Source organism: Malania oleifera, chromosome 11 (assembly GCF_029873635.1).
Source record: "Malania oleifera isolate guangnan ecotype guangnan chromosome 11, ASM2987363v1, whole genome shotgun sequence".
Lineage (NCBI taxonomy): Eukaryota > Viridiplantae > Streptophyta > Magnoliopsida > Santalales > Ximeniaceae > Malania > Malania oleifera.
Window position 1 is genome coordinate 37546181 of NC_080427.1, and position 17929 is coordinate 37564109.

A 17929-nucleotide genomic window follows, 5' to 3' on the forward strand; every position below is an offset into this window, starting at 1 on the left:
TGTGCAATCACGAGCATACGATGATACACATTCATATGATGGGGTTTCATTAGGTAAAAGAAACTCCGTACTATTATACTCTATGAAAACCTACCACGTGGTCCTTCTATATCATTATGATGACACATAAAATAACTCAGGGAGAAAATATCATCATTTCATGTTTGCTTACCTTAATACTCTATAACTTAAAATATATATATTTTTTTTTTCAAAATTTAAAAATATTAATTCAAAAGGTATATTTTAATTTTCAAAAAGTAGAATAAATTATTATTTAAGTTAGATAGTTAACTTATTTTTTCATGTTAAGTGGTAAATAAGAAAAAAAAAAATGAAATCTGTCATTATTTACTTGTTAAATGCAGTAAGTGTGACCTCTTGAACTAATTATTAAAGTTTTTGAATCTAATTCTTGAAGGGTTAATATATATATAAGGAAAAATAATGATTATTTAGGTTTTATTAAATGATTATGAGCGTAACCTCTAATCAGCCTTCCAAATCAATCAAATTCAAAGAGTTAAATCTCATTAAGTTCCATTACACTTGTTGATCTGGAAGGTCTGATTAGACTACAACGCTGGTCCTTCACATAACTAATTTTTATTTTTATTTTTTTCCATTTGAGTACCTTCCCTTTTGGGAATGATGAAGAAACGAACTTGAGATTGGGCTTTTGGCTAGGTTCAGTCATGTGTTCAAGCTGCCCCGCAATGGGCTTTTGGTTGCGTTCAAGTTGGGCTGCAACAAGAATGTAGGGCTTTCAAGGGTGTCCTCTAGTCACATGGCTCCCTCCTTTGTAAGGATAGGGATGGAGTCGTCAGAAAATATGCAAAACTCAAACTTGTGATTAACCTTACCATTGATTCAAGGCTCACTCTCCATAGGGCAATAAGCGAATCGATGGAATAAAAATCAAATTTGAAACTTCACCACTCGATTTTTGTACATTTTTCCAAATTTATTCTCCCTTCATTATATTTCACGATTCACGAACCAAACATGATGTCTAGTTTAGAATTCGATATCACATAAAATTGGAATTGTTCTAAAGCCAGATCAAAATGAAATGGTAATCATTCATGTAATACCTAAAGAATCCAACAAATGACACAGATGGATACACAAATATTCAGTGACAACTGTATTGCCAAATCAATATTTACAAATACAAATAACAACCACCTCTTCCCCTATGACCTTTACCTCTTCTCCCCAGACAATCTCCCATGAAAAAGAAAACAAAACATAGCAATTCAGAAGGGCATTAACACCCAGAGCCCCAATCCTAGTTAACCCAAGAAAGGGTTTCATGAAGACTAAAAAATAATAAAAAGAATCTTAAAACCCCAAAAAAGAAAACTAGAAATGTCCTTCTTCTGTGAGTTGTGTGTCTCAAGTCATCTGTTCTCGTTGTTCAACTGCAATGATCCATCCCTGATCAACTCCAAGCTAAGACTATTGAACCGCTCCCGGGAATATTGCCTTGATGCTTTCCTCCAATCTGTACCAGCCTTCATCATTGCAGCAAACTCCTCATAACTTATCCGCCCGTCCTGCATGTTGATTCACATAAAAAAGGACTTTAAGACGGATTCCAAACATGCCCCAATTTCTATATATTTGAGAGGTGTCTCCTTCTTTTTGCATTTTTGTGGTTTGAGGGTTTCCAGAGGTGTATAAATAGCAGATACATTAGAGGAGATATGCATATGCAGAAACTCATATTAGAAGAGATTAAAAGCAGTTCAAGCAAACAGGAAAGTAAACAAGCAACTGACCTTATCAGTATCCACATCTCCCATGATGGCATTAATGACTTCTTCACTATTGTTGTCGACTTCATCAGCTAAGGCATCCCTTAGCTCTCCAATTTCTATATATTCACTCCTGTTCTTATCAAAGAACTCAAAGGCTTTCCGAAGATGCTCATCATTGCCCATCTTTCTTAAATGGACTGAAATCGCTACAAACTCTCCATAATCCAAAAATCCATCCCCATCTACATCACCCTGCATAAGCAGCACATGATTAGTTCACATAAATACATTTGAAGTGAACTAAAATTGGAAAAAAGTAACTTCTCTCTCTCTCTCTCTCTCTCTGCACTTCTCTTCTTTTTCTATGAAAGGTCAAATGAAATAAGATGTGCATTATTCAATTGAGGTTCAAAATGGAAAGTTATTAATTTGACGGCTGAAAACATGGCCACCCACTTGGCAGTTCATATCAGATAGGCATTCAATATGAGAAGCAAATGCCAAAAAAGGTCAACAGAAGATTGTCAATTATCATAGAGGGCATATGATATCAACACTTCAAGTAAGCACACAGACACGGTGATACATTTCAAACCTATCAAACACCTAGAAGCAAAAAACTGACCAAAGCTTTGAAACATGGCAGTACTTACAGCTTCCATTAGTATTTGGAGATCTGCTTCAGGGATCTGTTGACCAAGCTTGTGCAACCCAACCCTTAGCTCATCCATGTTGATCTTGCCTTTGTTAGTTGTGTCCATAAGGTCGAATCCCTCCTTTATACCAGCCACTTCCTCGACCGACAAATGCTCAGCAATAACCTATTATTTTAAATATTTCCAAAAACAATTTAATTACCAAGAACTTGTGCAATACTGGAACTGAAAACTGACCAAGAACAATCAAACCCTGCCAAAATATTTTAGAAGAAAAACAAATTATTTACTAAATTAAATTATATAAAAAAAAGCTTTAAAATATTACCCTTAGAGCTCTTTTCTTGAGCTTGTTCATTACAGAAAATTGCTTGAGCCTTGCCCTTACAGTTTCACCTAAAGAAACATTTGGAGCCTTTTTGGCATTCTGTAACCAAGGATGATCTGCATATAAATACCGCAAGCATGAATTGGGCACTAACATAATTCCATATTTGAAATGTTCATGACAGTAGCCACACACTTTTCCAACCAAAAAACAAATGTTACGATAAAATTAAACATTACCTAATACTTCTAGAGCTGTAAGCCGCCTTTTCGGATCAGGATTAAGCATCTTCCTGACAAGATCTTTTGCATTATCAGAAACTCGTGGCCAAGGGTCCCTCTTAAAATCAATGGCTGACCTAATAATTGCTTGTGCAACTCCTTGTTCAGTTTCTGCATGAGAAAAAAAGAAACTCTTAAGTGCATGAGAAAATTTAGAGTGACAATGGAAGCAAAAACCGGGAAAAAAATGATTCTGATTTGTTCTATCTGTGTTTATAATGTCTATGTGCCTTGGAGAACTCTTGGATGATAGTGTTCAAGGAATTGAATCTGATGGTCTTATTTGTCTGCTTAGTAAGCTCATTACTCTGCCATAGAAGAATATGCATAGTTCTATTTGTCATAAAATGGATAACTGATCATTGTGAACGCCAGCCATCTATAGACATCAGGCATGGATAAACATGTTTATTAAAACATTTAGTTCTATTATGGCTATGCTATATGTACTTGACAAGCAGTATCTAGTACAAAAGTGTCTGTGGCCACTAGATTCATCTCACTCCCAAATGTTAAGATGTGTGAACAAAGTTTACTTCTTTGTATGTTCATTTATTTTTATTCTGTAGTTAAAGAAATAAGAAATGGACAAGATATTGACAAGCAAATTACGCATTGGAGGGAACTTATAGTGAGCTATGAATTTTCTCTCCATCTTTGACAGAAGATACGTCAAACATACATCCCATATCCATATCCATGTTATCTACATTAATGTGGATAAAGTGCATACTTAGAAATAATGATATTAAATACAACAACAAAACCAACAAACCAAGCCTTAAGTCCCACTAGGTGAGGTCAGCTACATGAATCATTTTCCGCTAATCCACGCGAGCGTAGACAATTTCCTCCGACAAATTCAAGGCTATTAAATCCTTGCCATTATCTCATTACACATTATTTTAGGTCTACTGCTATCCCTTCTACTATCCCTCACAGTAACTAGCTCACTCTTCCTCACTAACGCATTATTTGACGTATGTTGCAGGTGCCCAAACAATCTAAGTCGTCCCTCCCATCTCTTATCTTCTATAGGAGCTATGTCTAACTCACAGCGAATATGTTCATTCCTTAATTTATCTTTTAACTTCTTGGATATGTTGCTTCTTAGTCACCCAACATTCTGATCCATATAGCATAGCTAGTCTTATAGCCATCCTATAGAACTTCCCTTTTTAATTTTAGGGGTATTCTATTTTCACACAGCATACTCAAAGCACTTATCCATTTTACCAACCCGCTTTAACTCTATATATTACATCTTATATTTCTACTTTAACTTGCATAATAAATCCAAGGTACCAAAATTGCATTTCATATATTCTGTCATATTTCTACTCAACCTAAAACCACTAGATTCTAAAGCTTCTTCCCATAATTCTAACTTTCTATTTCATCCCTAAATTCATCAATCAAGACAATATCATCTGCAAACAATATACACCATGAAACCTCATTTTGAATACTCCTAGTATGCTCATCCATCACTAGAGCAAATAGATTCTAGGTATTAAGGTAACTATCAGCCCATGGTGCATTGCCACCATTTATTACTTCCATTTATCTCTTTTCCATCTTTCTTCATCATCACTACCTCCACTACCCCTCTCCCACAACAAAGTTGCGTTGTTGTCTGTGCATGGTGCTTTGGCACAGAACACACCATCTATTTGTCAGCATATTAAAGTTAGTTTTCAACTGCACAACCTTTTCTCATATGAGTTGAAAAATTCAGCATACACTAAAGATGTACTTGGAAGAATATACAAGGCATTCTTTCTAAGCAAGAAACTATATGCTTAAAAAAAATATTTTGTGCCACTAAATATTGAAGAGGAAAGAAAAAACAATAATAGCATTAACTACTATTTTTTCCACTTGCAATTATTAATTATTGAATGGTCGATTTTTAGCGCACACATGCACACCTACATGGACAAAAACACATGCTTAAACAAATCATCAACTGCTATATCAGGTTTTGCTAGAGTGAAAAATAGTTCTTTCTTTTTCATTTTACATTAGAATAAACAAACTAACCTGCCCAAAAGGGTGGGACACCACAAAGCAAAATGTACAGAATTACTCCAGCACTCCAGACATCTACTTCTGGGCCATAATTCCGTTTTAGCACCTCAGGAGCCATGTAATATGGACTTCCTACTATCTCAGTGAATTTCTCACCTGTAAAAATTAAAAAAATAAATAAATAAATAAAATCCTGTGCTTCAGCTAATGTGCATGAAACCAAAAATATTCAAATGCAGCATGTGTCTCTATAGGCAATACCAGGTTTAAAGAACACAGACAATCCAAAATCGATTGCCTTTAAAGGTGCTGTTTCCTTCTTGTTTCCAAACAAAAAGTTCTCTGGTTTAAGATCTCGATGCATCACCCCATGTTTGTGGCACATCTACAACACAACAAAAAACATTAGAATCATACTCTGAAGCATGTTTCCATATCAATTCTTTCAAGAAAAAAGTTAAAAGTAAGGAAAAGAACATTTAAATTCAACATAAACTCTGAAAATTTTTGCGCTATAGGCTAGATGGTGTAAGACCAAGTTGAAGAATCAAACATCATCAAAATTTAGCTTTTTTCGGAGAATCCACAAGAGCATATCTTGCATGAAAAAGGCCCAGTCAATTGCCAACAAGTTATAATAATTCAGATGTAGACAAGGAGAGAACAAATGTCAACCAGTAAAATAATTTGCAGGCTACTGAAGATTTCGAAAATTAAGAAAATTTCAGTGGTTTACAGTTTTCCTTTCTATTTATGAAAAATGAAATTAACATATGAGTAAGACCTGCAGAAAAAGAAACTTACGCAAAATTTGGCATCTCAATATAAAATGAAAAAAAAAAAAGTGCCTCGACAGATTTTGGAGAGTTAGGAACTTGGGATAAACTGAAATAGAAGTATCACTGCCATTATACTGCAAAAAACAAACTACTTTGCAAATCTGCTCTCCCCTAAAGCCAAAGGTAAAACCAGAAAACATTTGTAATAAAGTAAACAGACAAAAAAAAGGGAATAAAGAATGAAGGACCAACCTTAATGGAAAACGAACCCAAAAGATAATTTGCTAAATTGGACCACATAAAACCAGTTACAGAAGGGTAAGTTCTACTAGTTAGGTTTTGCTACAATTAAGAACGAGACAGTTGCTCAATTGACAACTAAGGAAGATGAGAATCTAGAATTTGGAGGATAGTCAAGGCAAGCTAAATTTTGCAAGCTACTCAAAATCAGTTGAGAGTAAATTACTGAAAGTGGTAAACTGCCAAGGCTTGATCTAAGCAGAAATTCTGGTATTTTAAGTTTCCCATGATTCAATTTCCCGCTAATCCAACAAATAAGCCACAAAAGCTAATCCAACCAGGATACCACACATCCATCAGTATCAAGCAGCAAGAACAAGAAATGAACAATTAGCTTTCGTAAGAACTTCCAAGCAGTACCACTCTCTGCTGCTGAAAGCAGTAAGGTCTTTTCAGGATTTCTACAGGGATTGGGATCTTTATTAAGCTGTCCTGTTACAAATAGTTTTAAATCCACTTTTTCCTCATAGAATCTTTACTACATATTGTAGATAGTTTTAAAATAATAAAAATCAAGCACTGTAACATATAAAAGGAGCAAACAGTCGATGTCTGTATAGCCATAAAGATTCAGGAAGAAAGGAAACAAAATTGAAATTCACTAGCAGATCCAACCATCACGAACCACAAATCATACCTGAACAACTTCAACAATGGTCCGTGTAACAACTGCAGCCGCCCGCTCTGTGTAATGGCCGCGGGCGACAATCCGATCGAACAATTCTCCACCCTCGCACAGCTCCATCACCAAATGGACGGCATTGTCATCTTCATAAGTGTCCTTCAAGCTCACAATATTGGGATGCTTAGGCAAACGCTTCATGATCTCCACTTCTCTCCTCACATCCTCGATGTCCACTGCAGTTCTCAGCTTCTTCTTCGATATTGATTTGCAAGCAAACAAATCCCCAGAAGATTTATCAGTGCACAGATACGTAATCCCGAACTCACCTCGCCCAAGCTCGCGACCCAGTTCGTATCTGACCTCGATTTCGCGACCCGTCGGATCTTTCAGTACATAGAGCTTGTGTCCGCCATTCACAGATGCGTGATTCCCAGCATAGTCGACAGCAAATGGGTTATCTTTCTTTTTCCCCTTTTTCTTGTCGGAGGAAACAGAGGGTGCCGCGCAGCAATTTCCCATGAATAGAAGCTGTGAATCTCAAGCCTTTTGGGATCTTACGACGAACTGGGTTGCAGGATTTGAGCAAAATATATGTCGATTTCAATCGATAGTGTAATCTTATTATAAAAAATACAAAGAAATCAAGCGAACAAACGCCGGTATCTTCAATATTCGAAGAAATTTCGATTTCCACCTTCAAATCTCGGATCTCGCGCCCAATAAATCGTAAATTTCAGGAGAAAATTCCCGAGAAAGCTTCGTTTGAAGGGAAAAAATCAAATGGGCAGGATCAAAATCCAAAAAAGAAGTAAGGATTCGACGGACAGAGAGAAAGATGGCGGGGGTTGGAAGAATTAAGATTAGGGTACGGAGAAAAAAAAAATGCAAGCCAACAATGCTTGAAGAGGGAGAGGAGATTTAAGGGAAAATAGGTTAGGTTTTTGAAGGGAAAGGGGAAGAGAATAGGAATTCAGGGTGTGAACCCACCATGGAAGAAACAACAGAGAGAGAAGAGAGAAAGAGAGAGAAGGTCAAAGCTCTTTCGCTGAGACTTCCTTCCTCCTGCCTCTCTCTCTCTTCGAGAAGGTGAAACGAGAGAGAGAGAGAGAGAGAGAGAGAGAGAGAGAGAGAGGAGTCACTTGTTTTTATTAATTTCCCAAAATAACCCTGCCCCAACAATTCCCAAAATTTTTTAAAATTACTAAAAACATAAAATTGGAAAAATAAAGAAAAGGTAAGAAAACAGAATGTCCGGGGAATTGCCCTCGCAGCGTGGCATTTCCATTTTCCCCTCTTTCAGTATGCATTTTCAAGTCTAAATTTACCTTAATACCCCTCCCATCCAACAAAAAATTTAAATTTATTTTAAAAAATTACTTATACCCAAGTTTAAAATATAATAATAAATTAGTGATTTTTTAAAAAAGTTGCTCATATAAAAGTTTATGATATTCGTGTTGGGTGGTTTAGGATCTTTTCAACTCCAAAAAACTAACTCATGGAGTGAGGCTTTCTCACACGCTTAATAACTGACCACCAGTTCCTTCCACAATCCATATAAGATAACCTAATAATCTCTTCTCCCGACATGGCACACAAGGCAGAAGGTTGAACGAGACTCTGATATCAGTGTTGGGTGGTCTAGGATCTTCTCAATCCTAAAAGTTAGCTCTTGTGGTGAAACTTTCTCTCACACTTAATAAATGACCACCAGCCACTTCCACAATCGATGTGGGATAACCCAATAATTCAATTGACAGGTTATGTATTAGTAGTAGATATTTTATAGTGAAATTCAAAGATTATCATCCATTTCGTGTTATTGAGTCATAAAATTTTTGATGTCGTTATTGATTTGAAATCGTGATACACTGTCTTTAATTTCTGAGTTATTGAATTCATAATTAAGGTTCTGTCTGAAAGCATAAATTTCGAGTCTTCAATTTTAATTCATGTAGATTTGAATAAAACCCAATATGGTTTCAAATATAAAACTTGAAATCCAAGATCTCAAACACAGGATAAAATTATTTTATTTAAAAATAAACATTCTTTTTATAAAATGTAACTTAAGTTCTGTAAATTTTTAGGCAAACACACTAACCCTGCATGAGATTTGATCAAAAAGATTAAGAATTTTTCTGAGATTTCAAAATTTTCATAGACTTTTTGAACTATTTGGCCAAAAACAAAGCCTAAACCCCTTAAGCCTCATTTTGATCAAGAATTTTATTCGAGGAAAGAAAACGAAAATAGAAAGGAATTGCATTTTTCATTGTATTTTTTTTTTTTATAGATCAAATAGTATAAAAAAAATGAACATATATGCTAGTAAAAAATTTTAAAAAAAATAAAATGTTGATAATGTATAGAATTGAAATTTTATTTAGCGTTTGCTATAATATATACTATTTCTTTTTATTTTTACTTTCATTAACCAAATATCGAAAAATGAATTCATTTATATTCCTTTTCATTATTTCCAAGTTCAAAACCTTACTTTTTGATATTTCAAAAATTTCTTGCCCCTCCCTTAGGTATAGCAAAAATAGGCAAATCAATCACCCCAAGTTTCAAAATTTTTCCTAAACCTCATTGAACATTTGATTTTTCAGGACACTAGTAGTCCCTATTTGGCCTTGAGAGTAAATTAACAGATTGATTATCCAAAAAATCAAATGTTAGACGAAGATTTGCGTGTTTTTGTTAAACCCTAATGGAGAGCTAGTTTCATTGAAATTGTTATTTTTATGAAAATATTTATTCAATTTTTTATACATGCTTCGCTATCTATAATATTTAAATAATTATACATAAGTTTTATTAAATTTCAATTTTACAGTTCGTTTTAAACACATTTTGAATATTTTAAAAATATTTCCATATTTATTTTTAACCTAAAATATGCAAAATCAATGTTTACAAATATTAATTAAACATTATTATATTAAATTTAAGCGTAGTTTGATTGTTTTCTAGCACATGAAAATTATAACTAGTTATAAATAATTACGGATTTTGTTCCTATAAACTATTTGAAAATTTAAAATTTGAATAAAATCAAAATTTGAACTAAAAAATAGAAAAAAAAACATTTTAGAGAAAGCAAGAGGGAGTTTAGTCCATGCTAAATACAATTTTTTTTAAAAAAAAATGAATGTCACGTATAAAATTTACAAAAATAACTTATTATTAGTACGACTGTTTTGTTTTGTTTATATATATATATAACTTGGGGACTCCAACCACCATTGCACCACTTAGGAAACTATGGTGCAGCACCAAACCCAGGGGGTGAAAGTCACTCACCCATTGACGCACCTCTGGTAATTCACGGGGATAAACTCTCGAGAAGGAATCGAACTCGTGACCTTAATACGATTGTTATATATGCATATTAAATGTTTCGACCATAGAAGTTATTATTTTTTAAAAAGTTAAAGTTCAATTTTTTTTTTTAAAAGGAATTAAATATTGGACAATTAAGAGATCCCAATAATTAATTTTAATTTTCTACACACACACACACACAAAGATATATATATATATATATATATATATATATATATATATAAAAACTAAAAAGTATTTTGTTTTTATTACATTTCAAAAATATAGAAAGATTTGGATACATATTTAAAAAAACTTCTCATAAAATGAGCACAATAATGCAACTCAAATGTCATAATTAAAAATGCACATATTAAGAACATGAAATTTCTAAATTAAAGTTTGAAATTTGAATATTCATTCTTAATTTTACTATTGTAATTATCATTTAAAAGAGTTTTAAGAGGGCACACTTACTTTATATATTTAAGCTTGCTATGGAAATGTCGCTAACCAAAAATAAAAACAAAAAACGAAGAGGGTGCACCATGTGGGTGAGAAGAATTTAAAGTTACAACTTTAGAAATTGAAGTAAAGATAAATTTACTCCCTAAGAGAATTCATATGTTAGGATACGATTTAATGGTAAAGGTCAAATGTTTTTAGTTTAATTGCTCTGAAAATATTTCTAAATTATTATGTTGGTTGTGTTTAGGATTGCAAAAGAGATTAACTAAATGAGTTTTACCGTGTTCAAACTTGAATACTAAACTTTTAACCAAGCTCAAACTTGACTCAAACTCGAGCTGAACCTGAATATGCTTGGTCAAGCTTGTTAATGGATTTAAGAATTGCTTATTTATATAGTGAACATGTTAGCACTGGAGGAGTCTATAGGTGCGCTTGATACACATAGGTGAATACTAATTTGACCCAAAATCTTAAGCTCATTGGGTCTTGAGTTCAACCATGTATATAAGCACCTATCATCCACTCACTTTTTCCAATGTGGGACAAACTCACAAATGAAATTCTCCATAATCTTCCTTTGACTTGTGAGTTCCAACTGCTCTCCCTTGAATGAAAGCTCCTCCACTTGTGAGTTTAAATGCTTTCCCTTGAATGGAAGTCATCTTCTTTATCATGGGACTAATTCTCCAACAGTTGCTAAAGTGGGCCGGCCTTATTGCTGCACCTTACGTGTCTCGGATTGTATTCCATGTGGACCTTCGAACCAATTCTACCTCCCACGTCTTGACCCTATTTGGATCCATCTTCGGTCGCACTCCCACACTCAGAGTTGATACCACTTGTTAGCACTGGAGGAGTCCATAGGTGTGTTTGATACACATTGATGAACACTAACTTGACCCAAAAACTTAAGTTCATTGGGTCTTGGGCCCAACCATGTATATAAACACCCATCATCCATTCAATTTTTCTAATGTGGGACAAACTCACAAGTGGAATTCTCAACAAAATGAACCTGAACAATCTCTTATCAAACTGAACTCTCAAATTTCTTGTGAGCAATCGTACATACATTTAACTTAGATTAAACATTAATGTTGCATTTGGGAGCATAGATTTTGAACTTTAAATTTGAATTTGAATGGATTTGAACAAATTTCAATTCACTTTTATATTAAATTTTATTTAAATTCAATACAAACCCAAATTCAAAACTTCTCCAATCAGTGAGAAAATTATGTTTTATTTTGAAAGTCGTGGCCATTAGGGCAACAAGTAGCAATCATTATTTCTAGAAGGGACAATTGTAATAATGGTAAAGGCATTTTGGTCACCTCTCATGTTGAAAGGAAGAAAAACAGCACTTATGCTTCCATCCCATTCTTATTATTACCTTCATCATTGTGACCACCATCTCTATAATTTGGAACGATACAGAGAAGATTAGCATGGCCCCTGCGCAAGGATGACACGCATAAATCGAGAAATGGTTCAAATTTTTTAGAGAAGGCCTCCCCTTCCGTCTTACTTTACCCCCAGGGTGTGGTTCAGGTGGTAGTGTGGGCTACGGGAGTGCCTCTCATGAGGTCAGGTATTCAAACCCTCCTGGGCTCATTTCCGCTCCTGAACTCCTGAATTCACCCTCCCTTTGGAGTTGTGGAGTCAACTTCAAGAGGCGTAAGATTAGTCACGTGAACTGTAAAACGGATACGTGGATACCTGGTGCGTAATCCAAAAAAAAAAAAAACAAAGATTTGTGGTGGCCCCCGAGCACAAGCTCAAATGGTAGGGATGGAAGCCAGATAGCCTTGAAAGAGAGGTACGTTTGGGGTTCAAATTCTGCCAGTTGAGTGCATATCCGCGATTTACATCTTACGCCAGTGGAGGCCACTATTGGCATAGGCGGGGTTTGGTGTCGCACCGGGGGGTCCAATTGGGCTCATCGATGTCAGGAGTCCCTCGTTACCAAAAAAAAAAACAAAGATTTGTGGTGACAATAGATTAATTCTTTTTTATTAAGACATATGTCCTAACAATAGAAAATTGATAGTGAATGATCACCAATATCAAGTCACATTTTTTTTAGCAATATTCAATAAAATATTGTGTTTATTTTAAGTAGTAATTTAAAATAAAAATAGAAGGTGGGTCTCGAATCAACAATAAATATTGTAAATTCAAATTTAAAAGACTGTAAGTTCAAACACAAAAACAATCTTTCCAAGTATAGAGGTAAAACTGTAGTAGTTCAATGTTTCGAGGCATTGGATTTGAATTTGTCTGGATTTGGATAAAACATAATATAAAAGTATAATCAAATTTTGTCTAAATTAACCTAAATTCATATCTAAGATCTGGAATACATGCTCCCAAACACACCACAAATCTATTTTATTTCTATCTAATCGCACTGACATGTATATCTATCTAGTCATTTTAAGCAGTCATGTGCTTATGAGTGTTCTTATTCTTAAGAATGTAAGTGACTAACTGTAATTTGCAAGATACTCAACAACTCATTTTAGAACTCAATTACAATCGACTCGATTATATGTACTTGAAGTTGATTGAACTAAACTCATGCTACTCGAGTAATTTGATAGTTGAGTTCGAATTTGCACTAAAGTTCATGACCCTAACTCATATATATGTTGTGCTGGAGATGCATGAGACGTTGAGTTGGAGACGCGGTTTGCAAGTTGTGCCATTTATCTCCATTTATCTTGATGAATGTAACCCTTATCTCCATTTATCTTGATGAATGTAACCTCCCATTTTTTGATTTATTGTAATAAGTTCTAATTAATTATCAGCCCTATAAATAGAGGAGTTGTGGAGAGTTATAAGATGCACAAAGAAGATACAAAGAAGAAAAGAAAGGAAGAAGAGAGTGTGAGGAAGATAGTGAGAGGAAGAAGAGAGTTGTATTTCTTTCTGGTGAATTTTTAGTGAATTTGTGATGTGCTTCGTGAACGAAGGTCGATCTTGACCGAACCACGTAAATTTCTGGTGTTCTAATTTTTTTGGTTGCTCATAGGGTCCTAACAAGTGGTATCAGAGTTCGGTTAGAGTAGAAAGACAAGATTGGAGTTGTTCACCGAAATCAGCGCTATGTCCAGTGGCTCGAAATTATTTTTTGAGGCCACCATCACGTTCACCTCACCGAGACAAAGCCAACAGTGCAAACCGGAGCTCGAAAGGAGCTCATACGGAGGCACACGCGCCCCCACACACCTTCCCGGAGAAGAACGCCTCGTCACGCACCGATCACGCACCTGTGACCTGCCGCCCACGTGCCCCACCCGTCTTCCTCACCTAGACTGCCTTGACTCGACTCGACTAACCTTCAATCCGAACCGTCTAGACCCGGACTCGGTCCTCGAACTGGATCTATATCCAACCCGGACAACCACTCCAAACCCATCCACGTCAGTAGTGTCATGTCAGCGTTGAGTCAAACACCACGTCACCTCCCATGTCAGCAGGTAGGCCCCAGCCACGTCAGCACGTGGGTCCTAGTGCCACGTTAGCACGTTGTCCAAGTTTGAACTGATCTTTGACCGAGCTTTTCGGAATCATTTTGGGTCCATTTTTCAAACGACTTAAACCATTTCCAAGGTTTTCGACCACTTTGGATCCAACCGTGCTATCCATTTGAGCTAAATCCATCTTTAGATCAGCGAATTGATATGTCAAACGAAAAGCGCTCAAAAATCGAAATGTTCAATGGTAACAATTTCGGTTTCTAGAAGAAGCAGATTGAAGATTATTTGTTTACGAAGGAGTTGCACTTACCATTGAAGGGTAAGCCAGCATCTATGAATGAGGACGAGTAAGAATTGCTTGATCGAAAAGCTCTCGGAGCCATCAGAATGATGTTGTCAAAGTCTGTGGCATTCAATATCAAGCATATATCATCCACCAAGTTTATGATGGATGTGCTTTCTAATATGTATGAGCAGCTGTCAGCCGCTAACAAGGTACATCTTATGAAAAAATTATTTACTATGACCATGTCTGCAGGTGAAAGTTTTAGTAGACATTTGAATAATTTCAATGAGTTGTCAAATCAACTCGCCTCAGTCGGGATAACATTTGATAGTGAGATTCGTGCCCTACTAATTCTCAGTTAGTTGCTCGAAAGTTGGAATGGTGTTATTACTGCAATCAGTAGCTCCGCAGGGAAATCAAAGCTTGTATACGATGAGGTTGTCAACATGATTTTTATGGAGGAAATCAGAATGAAGTCATACCATGGCTCTACTTCGAGTTCAACCTTGAACATGGAAAGTCAAGGCAGAGGAAACAGGCATGGACGATCAATCAACCACGGTAGATCTAGGCCCAGGCGATCTGAATCCAGAAATCTCAGAGGTCCTCAGGACACAAGTTCCCAGGGCACAAAAATTATTGAGTGCTGGAACTGTGGAAAAATTGGTCATTACAAGAACCAGTGCAAAAGTCTGAAGAAAGAATATGAGACAAGAGCAAAGACAAAAGCAAATGTTGCTTTAGAAAATGATGATTTGTTGATCTGCTCTTTAGAGAGCAAAAAGGAGTCTTGGGTGTTAGACTCTGGAGCTTCATTCCATGCCACTTGCAGCAGAGATTGCCTAGAGGAGTATACATCAGGTAATTTCGGTAAAGTATATCTCGGCAATGATCAACCTTGCGACATTGCTGGCAAGGGGACATTGAAGATCAATATGAATGGGTCACTATGGAGACTGAGAGATGTCATATATATTCCAGACCTGAGGAAGAATTTGATCTTAGTCGGTCAACTGGCAGATGAAGGATATAACACATCTTTCATTGGTGATAAATGGAAGATTTCGCAGGGTGTATTGATAATTGCACGAGGTAAGAAAAGTGGTACTGTAACGCCCCAAACCCTTAAACTCGGGTCCGGTGTGTTATACCTGATAAAATCCTGATAATCCATAAATCAATATATATATGCAGCGGAAAACATAAACATAATCTTCATATAACATAATACCAGAGTTTACTAATTCTAACTATAATCCATAATAACTCATCCGTCACCTACATTTCCATAAATCTACATAACTCCCAAAACATTCAATGTTCACAATACCAATATGTTTCACAGCCATTCATAATATCTAGAAAACTTAAAACATAGAACATAAAATATTTATATCCCCAAAAACATGATTAAAATCTTTATACCTTTCTTCTTATATCTCCCAAAAATGTTATAAAATCTCAACCTCTCTAAGCTCGATCTCGAGGAAATCCTGAAAAAGATACATTTATATTCGGGTGAGACATATCTCAGTAAGGGAAGAAACCATATATTAAACACAACGTGTGGCTAACATGAGGTATATAACAACATAATATTTAACTTTTAAAAATCGTTAACACAATTTTTGAAATCATTCTCTAATCCTAATCAAACACATGCAAAAAGTTTAACCCACGAGATTACCCGAGGATAGGGGTGATTACCCACCCATACAAGTAGCACTCCTCTGCTCTGATACCTAGGCAACCCAAAGGTTACAACTCAAGCATACCAGGGCACTCACCTTACTCAGTAAACCCTCAAGTGATAAATTGATCTTGTACTCACACAGTTCAACAATAGCTTACTGGCAAAGGCCCTAAGGATAGGGAAATCTACCCGCCCATGCAAATAGGTTCCCTCTGCCCTAGTACGTTATGCAGCTACTCCTACATCTGAAGTTACTAGTGCATTCGCCTTTCTTAGCAAGCTCTCAAGCGAAAAGTACGCCCTGCCCAATCGTGACATGTTCTAGAAGCATAGATACTTCTAATATCATAATACATTGTTCTTTATGTCATTACTCAACCATTCACATATGTTCATGTTTATAACTTTAACATTCCATTTCATTTCATTTAAGTGACTCTTTCCCATTTTACATTGTTCACATTTCAAATTTCATTTTCGTTTCATTAATTTCCATTTTCATTCCATTTCATTACATACCCAGCATCTTTCAGCTGTTTTACCCAACATTTTTCAGTTGTCATACATTTACCCAACATCTTTAAGCTATTTTATCCAGCATCTTTCAGCTGTTATACCCAACATTTTTCAGTTGTCATACATTTACCCAACATCTATCAACTGTTTTACCCAACATCTTTCAACTGTTTACATGGTTGACACACACAAGCAACATAGTTCATATCATATTTTATTTTCAATGCATTGCTTACTTAACCTACGTCTCATACATTTAACATATATTTGCACAGAATTTACATTTACTCACGCCACACAATTTAGCAATAAAATTTATACATTGCCTGTAAAATAAGTCAACCAACATTTAAAGTTTATATACCGAAAATACCTTTTATTTCTTACATAATTATCCTGAAAATATTTCCCACTTTCATCAGTTCATTTTCGTATATACGTATCTAATAAGCAACTCTAAACTCGAAAAAACATAATTTAAATGATTGGCATTTTAAACCCATATCAAAACTGTAATGACCTGCTTAATTAACATGTTTATATATATATACTATGACATATAACATGCTCTGATACCATTCTGGGAGTAAACCCAATTATTAGCCTAAGCAGTGAGAAGCCAAAATCACATAGACATAACCATATGAAAATATATATACAATACCAATACCAGAGTACTAACATGTTTCCCCAAAATATACAAATATAATTGTATCCCCAAAATACCCTCAACTAGCTAGGGCTATACAAAAATCCTCCATAATACTCACTTCACTGACAGGGCACTACTGAAGCCCCTCTATCTGCGAGTCTGGTCTGCTCGCCTACTTGGACCACCTGAAAAATGATTCAACATTGGGATGAACCAACGCTCAGTAAGATGAAATATGTTATTACTAGTGTGTGGCAAATGAGTTACAATATTATGAAAATCTATTTTCATATAAACATGTCTAACTGAATATGTAATTACAGTATAAATCATAAAATTCACCCCTTTTTCATGTTTCTTAACATAACAGTATTGTAGGTTACTATCCACAATAATTCTATTATTCATAAGTATGTTCCCTGTTTCTGAAATCTATACATATGTAATAGTAACTGAAAGCTTTCCCTATGGATAACTGTGTGTCATGATTTGACCCCTCATGACAGGGTTGTATGGCCCCGTAGGCGGGATTTACCCTGACTGGCTAACCAAGAATAAATTACTATACTCCATCGGTCTGATCTGCCCACCTCAACCCATATATGATGGAAAGCTTGTCCACGTCAAGGGCCTAGGTGATCAACCTACTACCACGTATTATCTAAATAGGTGGTTGCACTTGTAACATAATATAATATCTGTAGCAACGGTACCATACTCTGTAACTGCATAG

General features: G+C 35.4%; 1 protein-coding gene and 1 non-coding gene across 2 annotated transcripts; one reads left to right on the forward strand and one right to left on the reverse strand.

Annotated features, from left to right (window-relative positions):
- Positions 1-1124: 1124 nt before the first annotated feature.
- LOC131167365 (calcium-dependent protein kinase 8-like) lies at positions 1125-7900 on the reverse strand. Its single transcript, XM_058126155.1, has 8 exons — positions 6776-7900; positions 5321-5444; positions 5072-5215; positions 2987-3139; positions 2748-2863; positions 2417-2584; positions 1785-2015; positions 1125-1559 (listed from the first exon to the last, which is right to left on the reverse strand). Exons 1-8 carry the CDS (start codon positions 7280-7282, stop codon positions 1404-1406), a joined length of 1599 nt encoding a protein of 532 aa, XP_057982138.1. The 5' UTR covers positions 7283-7900; the 3' UTR covers positions 1125-1403.
- A 4066-nt stretch (positions 7901-11966) lies between these two features.
- Positions 11967-12065, forward strand: LOC131143627 (U6 spliceosomal RNA). The gene has a single exon (XR_009133612.1). It is a non-coding gene; the product is annotated as a U6 spliceosomal RNA (small nuclear RNA).
- Positions 12066-17929: the final 5864 nt, after the last annotated feature.

What these genes read in the sequence shown, in the direction of transcription:
- LOC131167365 (XM_058126155.1), bottom strand. Translation starts at nt 7,282, where the DNA reads ATGGGAAATTGCTGCGCGGCACCCTCTGTTTCCTCCGACAAGAAAAAG. An exon ending in TCAAGAAAAGAGCTCTAAGG is followed by an intron (nt 2,585 to 2,747) that starts GTAATATTTTAA and finishes TTAAAATAATAG; the next exon opens with GTTATTGCTGAGCATTTGTC. An exon ending in GAGATGTGGATACTGATAAG is followed by an intron (nt 1,560 to 1,784) that starts GTCAGTTGCTTG and finishes ATCAACATGCAG; the next exon opens with GACGGGCGGATAAGTTATGA.